This window comes from Phytophthora cinnamomi, assembly GCF_018691715.1.
Source record: "Phytophthora cinnamomi strain GKB4 chromosome Unknown Contig26, whole genome shotgun sequence".
Classification (NCBI taxonomy): domain Eukaryota; phylum Oomycota; class Peronosporomycetes; order Peronosporales; family Peronosporaceae; genus Phytophthora; species Phytophthora cinnamomi.
Genome location: NW_027150959.1, coordinates 450,196 through 470,200, shown reverse-complemented (window position 1 = coordinate 470,200; position 20,005 = coordinate 450,196). Strand labels below are relative to the sequence as shown.

The following is a 20,005-nucleotide window of genomic DNA, read 5'->3' as shown; positions in this document are numbered from 1 at the left end:
GAGGCGAGAAACTACGCCAAGCTTCTGGAGGGAAGCTAGAGAAGGAAGATGCGATATGCCGCGTAGACGTGCGGCCAGCTCAGAGGAGGTAGGACACGCCGCCCTCACCGTCCCCAGCGAAGCCTACTACGGTCTCTTAGAATCCATTGCAGCGTCCAGATTGACATGTTATTGGCACGGGTGCTTGCTGGCACCACTTGCGCGAACGACGTGCATGGCAAGCTGGAGCTCCCTCGAAACGGACGGTCGGGAAGGATTGGATCGCGCGTCGACGTTGCAAATCACCAGGTGTTCTGTGTGTTTTAAACTCGTATCGAACGGTGTCAGCACCACCAAATCGCTTCATAGTGAAGCAGCACTTTAATCTGCTGGGGTGCGGCGGCAATGCAACGTAAGAGAGTCTATGATGTTGTGGTTGAACGTTTTGTCGATTGAGTAAATGGATGGTGCAGACTGCTTAGAGGTGGAATTTCCGGCGAGACGTGTCGAGCTGGTGCTGTTTGTGGATCCACTCGTACTCGCCAAACTTGGTGTCGAACGTGCCCTGCTGCAACCACCTCAGCTTCATCGTGAAGCGCGGGCCGATCTCCTGCAGACGCGCTTTTTTCTCGTTCTCGAACGTGTAGCGGTGGTGTCGTACGAAGATAAAGTCACGCTGGTTGTGGAACGTCACGACCTGGTGGCCCTCAAACTCCGGCTGATGCTCGAACAGCGAGCCGAGAAAGCGGCCCACGCGATGACCCAGACGCGTCGAGAAGTTGTTGAGAATCAGTTCCGGCTGGTGGTTCGTGCGTCGACCACGCTCCTTGATGCTGGATGTAAGCTTCACGTTGGACACCTTGAAGAACGCCGTCGGACCCTCCGGCAGGCGGCTCACAAGCATGCTGCAAAATTGGCACATCAACAATAGCACAAGTAAGCCAATCATGTACAACACACCGTGTGCTCAACCAATCGACAACGTACCCATTGCAGATCTTGCTCTTCTCCGAGAGCACGACAAGGTGCGTGAACTTCTTGTTGGTGGCAAACTGCACGATCTCCTTGATGTCGAACGTGCCGCGCTTGTAGTAGAACGAGTTGGGCAGCAAGTCCATGAGGTCCTTGATGAAGTGGTACAGCTCACCCGACGGGAACGGTCGCGTGGTGATCATGAGCTTGGGCGTCTCCTCGTTGGCGAAGATACTGGCGAACTCGTCGTCGCGCTCATCGGCCTCAATCTCCTCGTCGCCTTCGCTGCTAACCATCGTGACCTCCTTCTCACGGGTGTTGTCGATAGTGCGCGGCTCCATCTTGGGCGGCGCTTCCTCGCCCATCTCCTCCGCCTCGCGGCGGCGCTTCAGCTGCGCCGCCTTCTTCGCCTCCTTCTTCTCCTTGCGGTACTTCTGCATCACGAGCTGGCGCTTCATCTTGTTCTTGATATGCGACGGGTTGCGCATCTGGAACGCGGGCTCGGCGCCGTCCGCGTCGGCCGCACCCTCTTCCTTCTTGGCTCGCTTGCTCGGAGGCGCCATCTTGCTCGCAACGTGCACGGAGCTCGACAGCACTAGGTGAGCAGAGTGCAGCAATTGAAATGGAGACTGTCAGCCAGCCAAGTCAGCTTGTGTGCGACACACAGAATCGACTTTCTGATAACCTGTAGAATCAGATGCCGGAAGTTAGTGTGGCGCACACAATCTGCACGGCGGACATTGCGTCAACGTGGTCATTCCGGCAGATTCAAGTTGGCTCGGCAGCTCGCAGCGATGGTCATGCGCGAGGAAATGGTGGAGAACGGGCTCAAGTTCCTGCAGCACCCGAACGTCCAGGTGCGTGGCCGCAGTCTCCTCTGTCTCGCGCTGGGATCGCGTCCCTCTGATTCGCTACGGTCGCCTCGCAATCGCTTACTCGTCCACCTATGTGCAGACCACGCCGCTGTCGGAGCGCGTGTCGTTCCTGGAAGGCAAGGGCATGACCAAGGAGGAGATCCAGGAGGCCATCGAGCGCCACCAGAACGGCGGCGCGTCCACCTCTGCAGCAGTAGCGACAACGGCGGCGACTCTGCCGGTAGCGCAGTCGATGCAGCAGCAGCTGACGACTGCCGCCCCGATGATGATGACTGCGGCTGCGCCAATGCAGATGATGCAGCATCGTGCGCGGTATCCGCCCTACGTTCGAGTGTTGTGGACGCTCTCGTCGCTGGTCGGCGCGGCCTCCATCCTCACGTTTCTGTGGAACTACGCGGTGCAGTCGGGTTACATTCCGTGGCTGGTATGGCGGCTAATAGGGAGCCTGACAATGTGTAGAAAAGAAGTTCTAACCATTGTGGCGATGTGTATTTGTGCAGCGACCGATGCCGCCTCTGCTGGAGGCTGCGAAGATCCAGGAGGAAAAGGAGCAGGAGGCCAAGAAGGACGAGGCGTTGCTGGCGGAGCTTACGAGTGTGGCTTCCGCTATCCAGAAGCAGACGGCGGAGTTGGCCAAGTTGAGCTCTTCGTTGGATGAGAAGGAGCGCGATATGCAGAGCAAGACGTTGCTGACTGCCCAAATCTCTAGCTCCCTCGCTGAGCAGAGCAACGCACAGTCTATCGCGGAACTGAAGGCTGAAATTTCCACGCTGAAAGCGCTCTTGCTGTCCAAGAAGACGGAAAGTGCCGGCGATTCTGACGCGAATGAGTCGGCAAAGGAGGCCAGCGAGAACTTGAAGAAAAGTAGTGTTTCAAGCAAAACAACCGTGTCGTCATCAACGTCGGTTAGCCCGCAGCCATCTGCGCACGTTCCAAAGGTGGTGTCTAAGGCCGAGCGAATGGAGAACGCATTGAAAATGCTCCGAACTGAGGTAAGCTATCGCTACTGACGCCTTTGAGAAATGTTGGCTAAAGTTTTGACCGGCTTTTCGACGCAGAACTCGCTGGAACAACTCAAACTTGCAGCGGGTATTCTCAGTATGTACGTCAAGAACCTTGTCGAGGTGAGGCATCGCACGACACACGTGTATTACCTTGTCGTTAGCAGCAATTTCGCTAAACGTTTCCAAATGATCACTTGCAGAATCCGGATGTTCCTCGCTATCGCCGCATTTCCCCGGGTAACGCGAACTTCAAGCAAAAGATTGAGCCTCTCAAGGTAGCGCTCGATGGTTACTACAAGTGCTAAACCTCTAAACTGATTTAACTGACACGTTGTCTGCTTGCAGCACCACGAGGAGCTGCTCAAGTCCATTGGTTTCGAGACAGCGGGCCTTAACATGGAGTGGAAGTGGCACACGGCGAGCAAGACGACAGGCGCCTTCGATGAAAATATCGCCATTTTGCGCGCGCTACTGAAGGCCCTGCAGTCTCTCACCAACCCGAAGTCGTCCTCAAACCTGTCGCTTGAGGAAATTGCGCATACTAGCCTCGAAGAATTCTTTGCGCAGCAGGACAAGAAGAAGCAAGATGGCACTTCGTCAACGACCACCACCGTGACTACGACGACCAAGGCCATTGAGAAGAAGAGTTCGGCAGTGTCAGCGGGCAAAAGATTGGTCGGCGACAACAGCAGCACGTCTTCAGGACCTGCCTCCACGAGCCTCGATGCATTCATGGCTCGCCTGGAGCAGCAGACCAGCGTCAGTAACATCTCCAACAGTGATAGCGGCGTGGCGAAGGCGCTTTCGGCAGCAGCAGATGACGAGGAGGAAAAGATGCCCGTGCCGGTGACAAAGTCGATCTCTCCGACGGTGATGGCAGGCGGGCCGTCGTACCCGGAGTCGTTTAAGGAGGTGATGGACCTCATTCAGAAGGGCGAGACGGTGCCGGGCATCCGCGACATCGAGGACAAGCTGTCCGTAGACTCGAACGCGCTACTGAGCCAGCAGATGCAGGCTGGCGAGGCGGCCGCCACTAAGCCGTGGGAAAAGGTCAAGGCATAGTGTAGATCGACAACTACTGATAGCAGCGGTAACGCTTTGGCGAAAGGAGTGTAGTGGTGTCTTGCCCCTAATTCGGACGTTGAACTTGCGCGAAGTAACCAGTCGCAGGAAAAGAAGCACTATAGCGGCGCGGCAGCCATAAAGGCGACTGCGCACACCCAGCGTTCTCTTCCGTCGCACGCTGCAGCGGTAACGGTGTTCTCGGCCTGCAGCGCGCAGCTAACAGACAAGCGACTTCGTTGCAAACTTTGAATATTTCTCGCCTCGGGCTCTGCCGCCGGCGAACTGCAATCGATGCGCTCACAATCCCCGCCGCGGCTGAACGCCTCGACACTCGAGCTTCAACTAGGCGTGGACAGGTGGCCAGTCGGTCCGTCAGCGTGAGGCGACAGGAATCAGGCGCGGCCCGGTCGTCGATGTGCTCAAATGAGCGCCATGGAGCTCGTCCGTCCACCCGCGGCAGTCAGACGACGGCGGCGAACAGGCAGCGGATGGTCCGGAGCTCGACGCCACGACCTAGGCAGATCACACGCCCGCTTGATCGATGGGAGCACCACAGCGGATTCCTTGCTTCAACAAGCGGTACAGTGTGCCGTTTCTCTCGGGAAGAGACTCGAAAGTCTTGCCCGGTCGTTGGATACAGCCGGCCCCAGTATGGCGAGACACGACATTCAAGGACTTTTGGGGAAATGAGGCCAGTTCCGGCCTTGGGTTCACAAAACTGCGCGTTTGTCGCACGACGCTGCTCCTGATTTCGGCCAATCCACGGCACGATGATGCATTTCAGCCAATGACCAGCGCAACTTCAAAGTCGATGCATCCAGCCGCGATCACGTTAAACGGGGGACCCGCCGGATAAGCGGCGCTTATCCGGCGAGAGCACTTCGCTTCTTCGTCCTGCGGCCAAAAATATGTGCAGAACGACGGGCGCAGTTTCCAGTTTGCCTCGTGGGGGGCAAGTGACTGTCTTGGGTAGGCTGGCGGATCCCCAAGCCGCCCCGGGAAGTGACGGGCAGTGACCACTGAGGTAAGATTGCGGTCATGGCGTCACGCGCTGCTTCGCTTTGCGTGGGCCGTCGACTCGGAGCTGTTCTCTCGCGTGGATATCTCACCTGCTTCCCGTGTCCATGTGTGTGTGCAGCTCGACCCTGCGCAGTCTGTCGCCGTCTTCGTCCGTGTCCGCCGTGCTGCCGACCTTGGAAGTGAAGTGGCCTGACGACATGGTGCACTCTCCGCCGGCTTGACAAGCGTCTTCTGCCTTGATCCTCGAGGTGGAAGAGCCAGTCTATCGGTGGATCGGGTCTGCTGGCGGCGTGGAGAGACCTGGGGGCGCAAGAGCGAGCGAGTGTTTGAGAGCTGCGTCGACGGGGCAATGGAAGAGCTGCAGTCTCCTTTGTCTCGCCGCATGCGGCCTTACACTCGATCTGCTTTTCGCTGAAGGTTCACTCGCGCTCGAGCAGATCCAGTGGAGTCGCCAGCTGTCGGGTGGCTGATAATGCAGCTTGACTGCACCAAGCAGCAATCAAGACTTGGACACCCGAGGCTTGGTCACGGACACGGAGGAAGGCGACGGCGGAGTGCATGGAGGTTGGTGTGTGCGTGGGTGCTGGTATAAATATGTTTTTTATTGTCTGAGTTTTTAGCGCTTTTCTACTTTTTCTAAACTGATGGCGCGGCATCATGAGCGGTGCTGCCTGCGGAGAGTGGAGTGCTGCTGGGAGGCGACGAGGGCGCGCGCGCCGCTGCAAGCCCATGTCGCCCGGTGAACTCGCCGTGTCAGGCTCCTGGCTCGTTGGTGCTTGGCTGCTAGTGGCGCGCCCGTCGAGGGGAGCGCTGTCGCTCACTCTCGCGTCGCAGCCGCTTACAAGCAGTACTTAAACTTCTTTCCAGAACAAAACGTGTTTTCGGCGTCCTTACCGCGTTTGCGCGACAGTCTCCCGTTGCTCGCCGCTCGCGCCGCTGCAGTGCTTCCCAACAACTTGTCAGCACTTGAACTATCGTTGGCAATAGGGAAGCTGTCCAGCAGCGACGCGGGCGTCGCAGGAACCTGCGCCGTCTCGCGGGGGCTCTCTTCACCATCCTTGGCATGCGACTTGACATCGTGGTCGAAGTCGTGGTCGTACGGTGACCGGCCTTGGCTACTGCCGCACTCCGGAGACGTCACGCATGCAGCGGAGTCCATCGGCGACGACACCGTCATGGGCGACGAGTGCTCTTGCTCCACGACGTCCATCTCTACGAACGACGCGGGGCTCTCGACCGACTTGGGCGGGTGGAACATATAGACTAACTTCGACAGTCCCGCCGCGAGCACGTTCGTTTTGATGTACGGTGCCGTGTAGGCTTTGAGCAAGTAGCGAGCCGCATCTAGACAAACGGGAGGAGAACACAGCTTTCTTTAAACATTGCCAGCACCCACGACAAGAGAACAGAGTCCACAAGCATGGCAATACCTTGCAAGGTATGGAGGGGCGTTGCCAACGCACTCCACCACGGCAATCCGCTGGGTGTACACAGGTCCTCTGGCACGTAGCTCTCGTAGAGTCCCGCCAGGTACACCGCGCCAGCCGCCAGATCCACCGACTCCAGTCGCAAACACGCCACCGTGTAGGCGCTGTCGTTCAAGAATGACCACGCCACCTGCTTGATCTTGCTGCTCTGGGTCTTGGCCTCCAGCTCCGTCAGATGCTGCAGACGTACCACCTTGTCCACCTTCTCATTGATGTACTTGTACGGGTGCGAGAGCGTCAGCTCGTACGCCAGGTTGTGCAGTACCACGCCCTCCATCGAGATGATCTTGCCGGCAATGACCTGCGGGTCGTGCTTCTGGATGGCGAACACCTGGTCCTTCTCCACGACCTTGCGGACGGCAATGTACTCCCTGGCGACGTAGCCGATCTTCTTGGGGCTTTCCTCGGCCTTGGAGCCGAGCAGCACGCACGCTGCTGCGACCAAGAACTTGTCGTACCGTACGATAGACTGCCGCATGTAGAAGCGGTGGAGGTAGTTGTCTGCGCTGATCTGCGCGAGCTTGGGCAGGTCCAGGGCCTTGGCCATCTTCTCGATGAAGTCGCACGCCTTACGGCGGAGCACCAGCTCGTCCGCGTACTTCATGCCGTCCCGCTGGGACGGGGTGGCCCTCAGCTCCTGTTCCGTGAAGATCCAATCGCCCGTCATGGCCATCATGGCTGTGTGTGGGTGTTGTGACTGGGGTGGGTGGGTGTAAATGCAGTGTGTGGGTGGTTGTGTATGGGCTTTAAGCAGTGGAACTGCGGGCACACACGACCGTCAGTACGCCGCGCCGAAGCAGAAGCGGGAGGAAGCCAGACAGCGCTTACCTGCTAGAAATGATCTCCACCGAAGACGGTCGACGCTTGAGAACAAGCGCGCGCGATAAGACGGGAACGGGCCGCTGCAAAGGGCCTGAAAGCGCTCGTCCGGTGGCGACGAGGGCGCTGCGAGTGGTTCCGTGGGGCAGCCGAACGCTCTGACCTGTCCTGCCTTCCCTGCTGTGCCTCCGGTGCCGCTGCGGGTGCTGCTAGCGAGGCTCCTGGTCCCTCAAGTCGCTCTCCTGCTCGTGGGCGTGCGCGCTCTTCTCCAAGCGCGCGGTTCTTGAGTTCTCCCCCTGCCGCCACGCGGCTTTTCTTCGCGTCTTGCCGGAAAGAATTGCAAAAGAATTGCAAATGAATTGCGAAACGAGTGGCCAGAGCGCCTTCCCACGCCGACCTCTTGATGTTTGTATGCGACGATTTTAACGGCTCTCGGGACGGAGGTCACCGAGGTCTGCGATGGGTCGCCATGCTTCCCGCCATACAGAAGTTATGTTTCACCCGTCCCACGGGGCAGAGAACGTTCTAGATTTCTGTGCGCGGGAAACGCACGCCAGGCTATTTTCTGGCTCCAACGTGCGATTCAAAGCGCCCAAATTGGACCAGACCAAAATAAAAGCGTCCCAGGATTGAGCCCTGCTCACTGCTCAAATTGAGCAGGTCAATTTGAGCAGGGTGCTGGAGTCCTTTGCCTTTGCTGCGTGTGTGGGCTGCCGACAGCAAGAACTGCCGCATGCAGACGTGTGCGTCGACACGTTCTAACAAGCTTACCCCCAACACCGCCAGCGCGATAGGATACTGATTTCTGATAGGATGAAGGAGCATCTTTGAGCAGGGCATCGTTGTTTTTCGAGTAATCAGGCCGCTCGATAACGAGCAGCGCTATACCGGTCGCCAAGGTGCTGGGCCCTGATCATCTTTCAGAACTACTCTGTCTTGTAAAGCCTACGGAAACAGACCAAACACAGTATTGGCGCCATGCTCCTAACACGAGCTCTACGATGACGCGCTACTCCGGCGATGCGCACCATACGCTTTGATGACCGAGCTCCCTACAATAGGCTCGTGATTCATCCAAAGTTTTCTTCGGAAAGGCTTCGAAACGTTGGCCTCAGTAGGCTGCTACTTCCACATCTCATCAAACGATCTAGGTAGCTGCAGTAAAGCAGTAGTCGGATCTAATTTGAGGGTGGACCGTGACCATGCACACATCCACCCACATGCGACTAGTTGAATTGTACCCGTGCGCACGTCTAGCGAGCAAGATACAAAGCCACTATCGCCGCGAGATAGTGCTAGCAGCATTGTGCCATTTCGTTTTTGACGAACGAGGCTGTTGTAAAGCTGAAGAAGTTCTTCAAGAACGGACAGCTCGAAGGGCATCTGGCGACGATTGTCCAGCGGCAACTGGCAAGATAGACAACGCGTTCTACTGGGTCAGCTCGCTGGAATGAACACCACTTGGCCATTGGCTGATGCTAGAGCTACTATCAAGCAATGGAAAGTCGAGGCATGGCCCAAGGCAGTGGGGAGTGTCTGCGCAGCTCTGTAGCAAAACGGTAACGCAACGGCAGCTTGAAGTGACCAAATCGTCAGCGTTTGGTCCCAATTCAAAATGCAATTCATTTTGACCAGCTTTTGGTGCTTAGGGTTCAGCGTGCATAGAGCAGGCTTTGGTTCACAGGAATTTTCTGGGCACGTGTCAATTGTTGATTGGATGATCGCGTCGTCGTGTCGTTGGTGTAACGCGAAGGTTGCGCGAAGGACATGGATACACGAAGAGTCTCACTTCAACTTGAAACCGCTTCAACAATGGTCAAGTTGCCGTTTGCGGTCTGCCCAGCAGATAACCCCACCGGAAAAATTAACGCACTACACATTTAGCACGACGGGTGGTCCGCCTAGCATCGACGGAGTAAGCGCCGCGCCCACGGCGGCGTCTGCGGCTGTCTGCAACTGCAGCTGCGAGGGCTGAGCCAGGCGCCGTAACAGGAAGCGCTGTAGCAGCTCGTTGCGTACCAGGGCGTTGCCCGTGCCGATCAACCTGCAGCAGCAAGAAACTGTGAGAACGTGTGCAGTCGTGTACCAGACAGCGAGCTCGTCGCGATATACACGTACGGTTGAACAGATACGAGCGGCTGCAGCTCCGGGGGGATCATGGCAAACAGGTTGTCCACGAGGCCGCGGGACAGCGCGGCACTGATATCGCCTATGCTCCAGTTGTTCATGCGTAGATTTAAGATGCTGCCAGTAGCATTGGGGTCCGCGCGCTCGCCATTCAGCGTTGGCACAAACGTCAGCTCAGTATCCTGCCGCTGAAGCCCCAGTGCAATCAGACGCGCATAAACTTCAGCCTCACGCTGCGCCGCCAGCTCTTCGTTGCCATCGGTGTAAGCGGGGGTGAGCCCCATTTCCTCGGCCCACTGCTGCCACTGATGCACTAACCACGCGAACGTATTACCGCTGCCACACCAAAGTAATACGGTTAGCTATCCAGCATAAACAAGAGATGGTAGTCCTTGAGAAAACAAACCCGGAGAGCGAGGCTGCAACACCCAGGAAGCGGTCTTCAAACAGGAACGGCCGCACTTCAAAGCTCGAGTTGTCCTGTCCGTCAGCGTCCTCCGAGTTGGAAGAAAGCTTTGCAACATCTCCTCCCGTGAGCACCATGGCCATCTGCGCTGATGTGCCGATGTTTACCACTATACGTATAGCAAACAGATATCACGGTCAATAATATGCACAGCCACCAATACTTTGAGCAACGTACGCGTTAGATTTGAGTCGCTGCTCGGGTGAGAATGGCGTTGCGCCAAAGCGGCCAACACGGAGCACGGGTGATCCCCCATCGGCACGTGCACGGGCCTGTTCTCGGGCAACCCAAACCCAGAATAACCGGCAGAACTGTGACCGATGCACGAGCCGGGCTTCTTCACAGCAGGGAGCATCGACGATGGGATTCGAAGCGCGCGCAAAACCCTGGGATCCCAAGTCTGCGTTTGCAAATTCAGACCGCCCCAACTGTGAGCGTCCGTAGTGTCCATAAAAGTTTCGCTCGGAAGCGTGTGACCACACAGCACAAAAGCCACGAAATCGTGGATCGTTCCGCAAGCGTCCATGCCAACCAGCGTGCGCGGAGAGTTCTCCAGCGTATAGGCGAAGGAGGCTAAGCCGTACCCAGCAGCAATACGGTTGGGTGGTGAACCATTAGATGTAGACTTGGTTCGAGCAATTTTTCGCCGGCAGTTGTCCAGGAACGCAGGCGTGCAGCGCTTATCCTGCCACGTTATAAGCTCGCTCCACACCGGCTCGTACGAATCCTCATCGTCGTCACGGACCCAATTTCCACCCGTTGCCAGCAACCTCTCCGCTGCCTCGTGCACAGCTCGACTACACCACCACACGATTCCGTGCATTTGACCGCAGATACCAACCGACGTAACCCGCCGCCTTGCCGTTTCCGGCAGCAAGTTCACCGCGCGCTGTACTGCCAACAGCACCTGGTCCACATTCTGCACTCCGATTTTATTCTCCACGAAGTCCTCGCCAGGTCTTCTTGGGACGGCCACATCGCTAAGGGACACGTTGGCCATGGCAACGGTCTGTCCGCCCTCGGCTTTCACCACGACGCACTTGATGGCTGTTGTGCCGATGTCCAGGCCAAACACCAATGGAGTGTCTTCTTCGATTTCCGGCTCAAATTCATACGCATTCGAGTGCGATGCGGTCACAGTGGGGTGGACCACAGGTACACTAGTAGGTTGCGTCACAGGCATGTTGGTGTGCGCCACTGGCGCATCGGAGAGTGCAACGGGCTCGCTAGAGCTAGCTGCTGCCGTGGTGGTGGAGCTCGTCATACTCGTCGTAGTAGTATTCGCAGTGGGCCGCACTGCGCTTGAACCTGGCTGCGCGAAGCCGTGTCGCTCCACGAACCTCTGGCAGAGTCTGGCGAGCGCCGCTTGCCCGCTCTCGGCGCTTTTCTTGTCTGCCAAGTAGCTCTCGAGCCACTGCGCGTGGTTCTGGCGGATGTAGTCGATCATGTGCGATGACGTCACCTCCCTCCCCTCTCTCCGTCCCTCCTCCAGGAACGTGGTCAGCTCCCGCCCGAAGGGAAGGATCTCGCGGCGCCCCGAGCGGCCGATGGACTTGCGCGAGTCTGGTCCTTCGAAGCTGTTGATCTTGTCGGCGTCGTCCAGCCAGTGGCGCAGCGTGCGGCGCGGCACGCCCTCCATCCTGCAGACCTCGCGCACGCCCGCCACCTGCGCCAGCGCGATGAGCTCGCGCTTCTTGCGCACCGAGTAGTTGGCGCGCTGCTGGGGGCGGCGTCCGGCCGAGTCGACGCTGGCTTCGGACGCGGCTCCTGCGGCCTCTGAGGCGGCGATCGGCGTCGTGTTCGCGCCGACAGAAAGAGCGGCGCTCGCGCTAGCTCGTGCACCCACGCTCAACGCCGGAGACGCAGGAATGCCCGCGCTGGCGGCCGCCGCAGACGCCGCCTCCATGCTCGCTTCAAGTGGGAGTGCTGTCGGCGATGGGGCACGCACATGTACCGCTCGTATGATTGGTAGAAATTATGGGTGTCCTTTCAACCTATCAGCGACGCGGAGGTCTAATAATCGAGGGCGGGACGGTATCGTCCACCTCGACGTCCTCCGAGTGTCCTCTCGATGGCGACGCGGAAGAGCTACCCGGTGGCGTTCAAGCTGTCCGTCGTGCGCGAGCTCACGGAGAGCGCGGCGCCGCCCTCGGTGCGCTCGCTGGCGCAGCGGCACGGCGTGACGCCGTCCATGGTGCGCAAGTGGCTGGGCAGCAAGGCGGAGCTGGAGGCGGCGGTGGCGCTGGACGCGCGGCGGCCCGGGCGCCAGCGCAAACTCGGCAGCGGCCGCCGCCCCAACGTGGCGGTGGACGCGGCGCTGCTGCAGTGGGTGCATGCGCGGCGCGAGAGCGGCCAGAGCGTCACGGACCGCCTGATGCAGGAGCAGGCCCGGGCCATCGCGCAGGAGCAGGGGCTCGCGGGTTTCCACGCGTCGAACGGCTACATCTACAGCTTCAAGAGCCGCAACCAGCTGCTGGCACCGTCGACGTCCAGCGCTGGTGGCGGTGGCAGTACCAGCAAAAGGCGGAAGGTGGGGGCTGCCGAGGTCACGGTGCAAGTGAGTCAGGAGGCGGCGGCGGGGGTGCAGGGCGGGGCGCAGACGGCCAAGAGAGACTGCATGTTCGGCATCGACATCGGACTCAAGAACGTCAAGTGCGCGCTGGTGTGCGTCTCCACAGGCAATATACTGGCCACGTCCAGTGTGCCGATCCAGCACGACGCGAGTTTGCTGGAGAGCGAGCAGAGCGTGGCGAACATCCTGCAGGCGGTGCTTGCTGCCGTGCAAGCTCTGCCGACGCCGTTGAGACAGAGCATTCGCTCGATCGGTATATGTGGCGTGGTGAGTGAGCGAGCTAGCTAGCACTTGTCGAGACGAGTTGCGTTTAGTGAACCCTGCTGTTCTGACGCTGTATGCTGTGAGCATGTGTAGATGCATGGGATCGTGTGGTGGCGCTGCAATTCGGTGCGGCAGGCCATTTGTGAGCTCCTATCTGGAAGAAGGGACTCTGGGGCTGCCTCAGCGAAGAGCTGGCCGTGGAGCACGTATATTACTTTTTTGGATCAGCGCTGCACGCCGTCTCTGTTGACCGAATGGAGAGCAAAGATCCAACTTGCCAACGCAGCAACCGATACGACGTCGTTTACTATGGAGACTGCTGGCGGCTGTACAGCGTCATCTCCTATCGCATCTGGCTACGGGCTCGCCACGTTCGCGTATATGACGGAGAGACAGCCGTGCGATATTGACGGGTTCGACACGTGCGGGACTATTCAAGACTTCATTGCATTCGCACTCTGCGGACACACTGCTCCCGGTCAGAACTGCATGGACGTCACGGACGCCTTCAGTTGGGGTGGCTTCGACATGAACACCAAGACGTGGAACCCTCGCACGTACGCCAGTACTCTCACTCTGGCTTGGTTTTGGGTGGTATATCTGAGTCGTGTATTGTACGCATGCGCTAGTGTGCAGGCACTCGGTCTTCCTGCTCACATGCTACCAATAGTGAAAGCTCCAGGTGCAATTATTGGCCAGAGTTCCGACATTGCAGCGGTACTGGGTCTCCCACACGGAAAACCGGTATATCTTGCCATGGGTGATCACCCGTGCGCAGTCATGACCACAATGGCACAAACTCGGGGCCCGGCCGATCTCAACCTTTCGCGAACTTCCGGTACGTATTATATTGCAGGCGAGGAAAAGAAGACTTCTATCCTCTAACAGCATGTACATGCGTCACATTTGTCGGTAGTGCTAAGCATTGGCTCGGCATCGCAATTGGCAATGGTTTTGACAGAGGAAGACGCGGCACAGTTGAGTGGTAGCTGCTCGCTCAGCTTCGAAGTTAGACCCTTTCTTTCGGAAAACTGGTTCCTTGGTGTTGCAGGGTCCTTGTCTGGGTACGTTATATTTCTATGGCCGAAGGATTCATGCACACAACTCTAACCAAAAATATGTAAACTCTAGTGGCAACATATTTGCGTGGTTTGTAAAGCAGTGCCAGGCGTGGAGCCAGCAATTGGCAGTCGACCCGACAGCTGAGCTCATTTCGGATGATGCATTGTATGCACGCTTGATTTCTCTGGGTGGCACGAAGCTAGACACCGATCTCAAGTTCTCGCCAACGCTCTATGGCGAGTGGGCATCACCTGACGTGCGAGGCAGCATTGACCAACTCCGCATCAGCAACTGGTCATTGGGTGATATCAGCGCTGCTATTTGCCGCGGTCTAGTCGACAATATTTTCTCGATGGTGCCGGAGGACCTGCGTACTGACCTGCTCCAGCAACCGTGAGTATCAATTCGCGAATGAGTATCGTATTCTAGATAAAGACCTGATGCTGTGGTGACTTGTTTCCTAGGATGATTGGAACCGGACAAGCTTTGGTGCGCAATAGTCTTCTGCAGCACTTCCTTGGACAGAAATTAGCACATCCGTCTCAACTGTCGATCCAAAGCACAGCGGATGCAGCTGTGGGCGTCGCCTTCATCCCGTCACTGCTACAAAAATGAGGCTTAGCGCTGAAAAGGGAATTTCATTAAAATGGATTCAGCTAACGTTAGTTCGCTTTGGTATGTTGCTGCCAAGATTCTCACTACGATCACGACACCAGAGCGTTTTGCGGCAGCACATTGCGTTGCTGAAGGTCACGTGCGATGCAGTCGATACGCACTCCCATATTGAAAAGCTCCGTGGACGCAGATTGCGCGGTCTCGGAATATCCTGCGCGATGCAGCGCCACGACGGTGTTGTCTTTATAACTCAGCACGGGTGAACCCGACGATCCGGGCTCCGTGTCGGCATTGTACCACACGGTTGGTTGGACGTTGCTTGTTTCGCTATCACGACGCAGATACTGAGAGGAGTCCCCCGAACTCGCGATCGACACCTCAATTATCGTGGGCTTCCCATCTTTCGTTGCAGCGATTTCCTTAGGCTCACCACGTGGGTGTTGTGGAATGTAGATGGTTTCTCCGTCAATGGGACCAGAAGTACGAAGGCGCAAGTATCCATATCGTCGCCCCAGGTCTTCAGCAGAATTGTTCGGGAGCACACGCAGTAGGGCGTAGTCCAGATCCGGGTTGACCGTCACCACTTCGACTCGGGTGGCCTCCACAACGCCAACTCTTTGGCCCATGTAACCCGTCTCCCGGCACGTTTTGGTTTCGGCCATGAAGCCGACTACTGCCTCCACGACATGACCAGTTTTGTTCGGTGAAGATGCCGTGTGGGGCCAAATTCGGCTGATGACACGAGGCAGGAATTCTCCGCGTATCTCCTTCCCATAGCGGGAAGGCTCAGCGCCACGCTCAACTACAGCAGCATTTTTCACGCAGTGGTGGTTGGTGATCATGTGATTTCCTCGTCCTATAAGCCAGCCCGTGCAAAACGCCCAACTGGTTACTTTCCCGGACGCGACTGAAGTCTCGTGTGGCTCAGTGCGGATCATCAATCGCGCTACGGCGCGGGCTCTTGCGTACATTTTCGGCTGACTCTTGCGGTAGCAAATGGCTTCCTTGGCTTCATCAGTAGCTCCGACCGTGCTTTCCGTATCGACCCCAGCATTTGAGACTCCACACCTTGGGTCGTACTTGATATACGCGTACGAGTCCATCATTACGACGGGCTTGTCGCGCAGACTTCGGACCATTGGAAGCATTAGCGTCATAATACTGGGAACGTATTCGACCACGACGGTGTCACCTTTCAGCAAGAACGGGTGAGTCCGTAACAACAGTGAATGCGGCGAACGCTTGCTGCTCGTAATTTCCTCAACGATGTCGCTGGCGTTTGCAGGGGTGACAGTGATAGACAACGAGCCGTTGGGATTGCGAACCACGACCTTGTCTCCGGACAGCAAATTGAGCTGCCCGAAGTTTACAGCCATGAAATCTGCATCAGGCTGAACGATCTGAAGCGCCTGTGGGAGCCGCTTGTCGCCCGAGAAAAGGCTCCATTCCTCTCCGGCAAGTGGGCGGAGAACAACGACGGCATCGGCAGACTGCAAGTGCTCCAGCAACTCGGTCACTCGGTGTCCGCACGAACTCACGTTAACATAAATTCTCGCAGGCAGCGAAAACAATGCAAGTAGCACCAGCACGCAGGCTGCTACCACCGCGCGATCGATCATTCCGACGTGCAGCTTGCAGACAGTCTTGCGGCGTTCTTTTCTCTTCTTGAAATGGCAGTCGCTTCTCTTTTACTGTTCTGGGACAGGTAGTCCGAGCAGAGTTGAATTTTTTTTTTCAGAGGCAACTGTGCAATGCAATTGTGGTTAATGAAATCGGTGAGCTGTATAGCATGCATGTTACCAGAGTCTGGAAATTACCGGTAGAGTCCTCGACAGCCACAGGCTTGCTCGCGACATCTTTAATACCATCGGTCTTCATGATGTTGTCGTCTAAGCCATGACCTTAGTGAAGGTGAACAGCGGCTGCTTACGCACTCTTTATCTCGAGTTGGGGTCGGTACCACCAGTAGTTGCAGACCCTGTAGAGCACGTATTGTCCGAATACTGCTCCAGATCCAACAAGCTGGTCGTATCCCCAACCTGCTACCAACGAAATCCCGAACGAAAGCGTTCGTTAGCGTCTTCTAATTATCATTGGCATCGCTCTTCTTCAACGTGTTACGGTCACAGCAGTCATGGACCGTTCGTGTGGAGGAGACACACCGTTTCTTCCGGCAGTCCAGGAACCCCACAAGCTTACAAGGGCTTTCCGGAACGGAAGCCCATGGATCCTTGTCACAATCGTAATCGACGAAACCTGTCATCTCGAACAACCGACTTGAGAGAGACCCAATAAAATAACCAAGGGATCCAAGACATCCTTTTAGCGATAAGTTCCTGGTTTGATGGCCCCTCTTTGGCTTTTTCAGGGTAGCAAAAGAAGGTAACAGAGGTGGCATCCCCAGCGAGGAAGAACGCGGTAGCAATGAACACAGCGCACACGATACTGTAGTCTTCGCTGCTCATTTGTGGCGTCTAAGGTTTTGTCTTGAGGGGTGATAACTTGAGGCAAACAAGTAAAGGGGGAGGAGCACGATGCCGGAACACCCGACGTTGTTGAATCTGGTTTTGACTTCGTCGCACAAGCTCAGAGACATCGCATTGCAGGCACTTGCGCCGTCGGAGGTGCTGGTTCGCATCGATGCAAGCCTAGAAAGTGACTTATTTTAATGTTATGCGGAAATCCCAAGGCACACACGGACCACGTGTCCTGCCTGCCCATCGCAACACCAACACCTCGAGGAGGCCCACGTTGCTTCACTCCTGGTGGACTAAAAGACCTTAGTTGGCCCAGTTTAGCGCTGTGTGGCGGTGTAGTCACCAGCAGGCATTAAGCTTGAAACAAGCTGAAGCACGCATGATAACTGTGGTCAATCGACACTGTTTCAAGAGCGCACTAGGCGATTCTAGCCGTCCATTTGCCGGTCCGCTGCGTGACGATCGTCCAGCAACGCGACGTGACAATGCCTCCGACTACATAAGTACATGCATGCTACAATAACCAGTCGGGGCTATGAGAGCAAGTATAAACGGCTGACCTAGACGAACGCTACTTAGCAACTCGCTACACGTTAGCGATAGCCATGCCCTCCTGCAGCATCATCGCTGCTGCGGCTTGAACATGCCAGCTGGCGACAACTTCAACGACCGACCTGATTCCGGTCGAATCAGGCAGAGACGAAAGATACCGCGAAAGAAAGAATCCTGGGCAGTCGCTTGCTAGTCCAGCGAAGGCCAAGCGGATCCAAGACGCACACAAGCGGAAAGGACGCGCGAGACTCAGGACCAGCACTGGAGCCGCCTAGCTGTCGTAGCCGCTGTTAGGAGACCGCCGTCATGGGCTGCTGCTACTCCAAGGAGGACGACCGCTTCGACGGCAGCGAGGCGCTGCTGCCCAAGGGCAGGAACGGCGCCAACAAGCGAGTGTGCGTGCCGTTACGCGGGCCCTAGTCCGCGCCGACTGACTGACTGGAGCCCTGTGTCTTACCGTGCAGAGAGAAATCGGTGGAGGTGGATCTAGCCAAGAAGGACGGCGCCAACGGCAGCTACAAGTCGCCGTCCGCCGTCATCGCCGCCGGAGACGCCAGCTCGAAGGTGCCGGCCAAGCCGCAGCCGCCCAAGAAGAAGGTGGAGAGCGTCGACCTGCTGGGGCTGAGCGAGAAGCCGCCGGTGGTCAAGGCCCCCTCCCCACCCAAGCCAGCGCCAGCGCCGTCCCCGCCGAAGCCAGAGCCTGCAGAGGAGGCACCAACCCCGCCGCAACCGGCAGCAGTTCCGGTCGTGGAGCCGGCGCAGACGTCGCCGCCCAAGCCACAGGAGACGGAGAAGTCGCCCAAGACGTCCCCGCCCAAGTCGCAGGAGACGGAGAAGTCGCCCAAGACGTCCCCGAAGAAGCCGTCCGAGACTGAGGACGACAGCGTCATGGCGTCCGCGTTCACGTCCGTATCGATCAAGGCAGAAGATGCCGACAACGATGACGACAACGACAATGACAACGACGACGATAACGATAATGATAACGACAACGACGGGGACGACAACGACAACGGAGATAACGACGGCGAGGACAAGCCGAAGGAGCCCAAACCTGCCAAGAAGGTCACTCCCACCAAGAAGTCCAAGAAGAAACGAAAGGTACGATCTCACCGTCGCTTACTGAACGTGCTAGCTGCCGAAGCACGGCGTCACTGATGACTGGTTGTGCTTGGGTACTGTAGAAAGGAAGGAAGTAGACGCCATCACTACTTCACTTATCAGCCAGCCGGATTTGCGGCGCTCTGTAGTCGCGACGCAGACCGATGGAGGCAGTAGTTTGGTTGTCCAAAGCTTGAGGGTCGAGTGAGACGAAAGCTGACGGTCTCGCTCCTCAGCCTAGCTGCTCTTGTTAACAGAACATGGAGCGAATTTAGCCGAGAGACATGCGTAGGCGCTTCTTGCGTTTCTGCAGGAAGATGCCGTCTTCTTCGTGGGTGCTGCCTGGTGTGCCAATGGCGGAGTCACCTGTCGATCTTGCAGGGCTGATGCCGCGTCTGACGTTCTCTGCGTGTTGCTTTTCAGCCATCTGCATGAGGTCACTGGCAATCTCACCCAGTTCTTTGTTGTCTCGCTGCAGCGCTTCCTTCTCTTGGCGCAGCGTCGCAATCTCTTCGCTCTGAGCGTGGACTTGGCTGCGAAGCTGGGCATCCGCTTTCTGCACCTGCTCGGCCTTGCTGTGGAGTACAGCCTTCTCCGTCTCCAACTGGAGAATCTTTGCTTGGAGCTCGTGCTCACGGGTCACTACCGATTCCTTCGAAGCCACCGCTTGCTGTGCGTTGCTGCCCAGTGCCTTCAGCTCCTTCTGCAGCTCTTGCAGCTGCTCTTGAGCCAGCTTCTCCGTACTCTGGGCAATACCCAGCTCTTCGCGCAATGCCGCCACCTCCTGTTCGTGTTGTTCTACCAGTTCGCGTTGAACAGTCTCCACTGACGCAGCTCGCTGCTGGTCCTTGCTTGCGAAGCGATGCTGCAAGTGCGCGACGGACTGGGCCAGCACCGTCTCAGTCTTCTGGTAGTTGGCCACTTGCGCGTCCAGCTTCTCCACTCGCTCCTGCGCCAACGAGAGCGCCTGCTGCTGCTTCTCGAAGGCTTCCTGCAGCTTCTGGCGCGTGGTCTTCTCCACGTCCAGCGTCGCCAGAAGCTTCTCCAGCTGCAGGTCCTCGCGCATGCCGCTCAGCGTCTGCTTGTGCTCCTGCAGCACCGCGTCCAGCCGCCTCTGCAGCGCTTCACACTGAGCTGCCACCTTGTCCCGCTCGCGCTCGCGGTCTGCCACTTCGTAGCGACGCTCCACCAGCTCTTTCTTGGCCGCCAGCAGCTCCGCGTTAGCCGCCAACTTGGCTTCGTACTCGGCCTGGGCGATCTTCGCCTTCAGCTGCGCCGCCGAGAACCGCAGAGCGAACTTGTCGTCTTCCTCGCCACCTGCAGCTGGATCCGCGTCTCCTGTGGACTGGTTAGAGCGCTGTAGCTGCGCGTTATCGCTTGCAGAAGTCAACTCGACGCGTTCCTGCGCTTCCGCAGCTATTTCCTCGCCTTCCACGCGGCCACCAGCATCCATCGACACATCAGTCGAAAGAGGACGATCTGGTGCTTCTCCTCCTGCAACTTGATCCGCCATAACGCCGCCAGCTCCCGTGCCACCGCCGCGTCAAG

At 57.5% G+C, this 20,005-nt stretch overlaps 8 protein-coding genes across 9 annotated transcripts; 3 read left to right on the top strand and 5 right to left on the bottom strand.

Annotated features, from left to right (window-relative positions):
• Window positions 1-457: 457 nt before the first annotated feature.
• IUM83_08640 (Ribosome production factor 1) lies at window positions 458-1,514 on the bottom strand (the record flags this gene model as incomplete). Its single annotated transcript, XM_067933027.1, has 2 exons — window positions 458-884; window positions 967-1,514. 2 exons carry the CDS (start codon window positions 1,512-1,514, stop codon window positions 458-460), a joined length of 975 nt encoding a protein of 324 aa, XP_067794260.1.
• A 231-nt stretch (window positions 1,515-1,745) lies between these two features.
• IUM83_08639 (Peroxisomal membrane anchor protein (peroxin)) lies at window positions 1,746-3,892 on the top strand (the record flags this gene model as incomplete). The annotated part of the gene is made up of 6 exons (XM_067933026.1): window positions 1,746-1,808; window positions 1,906-2,250; window positions 2,327-2,818; window positions 2,885-2,950; window positions 3,031-3,105; window positions 3,176-3,892. 6 exons carry the CDS (start codon window positions 1,746-1,748, stop codon window positions 3,890-3,892), a joined length of 1,758 nt encoding a protein of 585 aa, XP_067794082.1.
• A 1,861-nt stretch (window positions 3,893-5,753) lies between these two features.
• On the bottom strand, window positions 5,754-7,075 carry IUM83_08638 (cyclin-like protein; the record flags this gene model as incomplete). Of its 2 annotated transcripts, XM_067933025.1 has the most annotated exons (2): window positions 5,754-6,259; window positions 6,379-7,075. In XM_067933025.1, 2 exons carry the CDS (start codon window positions 7,073-7,075, stop codon window positions 5,754-5,756), a joined length of 1,203 nt encoding a protein of 400 aa, XP_067794267.1. The 2 variants fall into 2 exon arrangements, with proteins under 2 accessions (XP_067794267.1, XP_067794266.1); XM_067933024.1 differs by lacking the exon at window positions 5,754-6,259 and having other exon boundaries at window positions 6,260-7,075.
• A 2,018-nt stretch (window positions 7,076-9,093) lies between these two features.
• IUM83_08637 (putative sedoheptulokinase) lies at window positions 9,094-11,720 on the bottom strand (the record flags this gene model as incomplete). The annotated part of the gene is made up of 4 exons (XM_067933023.1): window positions 9,094-9,265; window positions 9,340-9,684; window positions 9,755-9,923; window positions 9,992-11,720. The coding sequence occupies 4 exons, from the start codon at window positions 11,718-11,720 to the stop codon at window positions 9,094-9,096; spliced, it is 2,415 nt and encodes an 804-aa protein (XP_067794057.1).
• Window positions 11,721-11,885: 165 nt separating this feature from the next.
• Window positions 11,886-14,327, top strand: IUM83_08636 (sedoheptulokinase-like protein; the record flags this gene model as incomplete). The annotated part of the gene is made up of 7 exons (XM_067933022.1): window positions 11,886-12,653; window positions 12,744-12,776; window positions 12,879-13,207; window positions 13,280-13,488; window positions 13,567-13,714; window positions 13,782-14,105; window positions 14,177-14,327. 7 exons carry the CDS (start codon window positions 11,886-11,888, stop codon window positions 14,325-14,327), a joined length of 1,962 nt encoding a protein of 653 aa, XP_067794081.1.
• An 89-nt stretch (window positions 14,328-14,416) lies between these two features.
• On the bottom strand, window positions 14,417-15,946 carry IUM83_08635 (putative IQ and ubiquitin-like domain-containing protein; the record flags this gene model as incomplete). The annotated part of the gene is made up of 1 exon (XM_067933021.1): window positions 14,417-15,946. One exon carries the CDS (start codon window positions 15,944-15,946, stop codon window positions 14,417-14,419), a length of 1,530 nt encoding a protein of 509 aa, XP_067794259.1.
• Window positions 15,947-17,662: 1,716 nt separating this feature from the next.
• On the top strand, window positions 17,663-18,555 carry IUM83_08634 (uncharacterized protein; the record flags this gene model as incomplete). Its single annotated transcript, XM_067933020.1, has 3 exons — window positions 17,663-17,751; window positions 17,821-18,457; window positions 18,541-18,555. 3 exons carry the CDS (start codon window positions 17,663-17,665, stop codon window positions 18,553-18,555), a joined length of 741 nt encoding a protein of 246 aa, XP_067794080.1.
• A 173-nt stretch (window positions 18,556-18,728) lies between these two features.
• IUM83_08633 (Kinesin family member C1) lies at window positions 18,729-19,910 on the bottom strand (the record flags this gene model as incomplete). The annotated part of the gene is made up of 1 exon (XM_067933019.1): window positions 18,729-19,910. The coding sequence occupies one exon, from the start codon at window positions 19,908-19,910 to the stop codon at window positions 18,729-18,731; it is 1,182 nt and encodes a 393-aa protein (XP_067794202.1).
• Window positions 19,911-20,005: the final 95 nt, after the last annotated feature.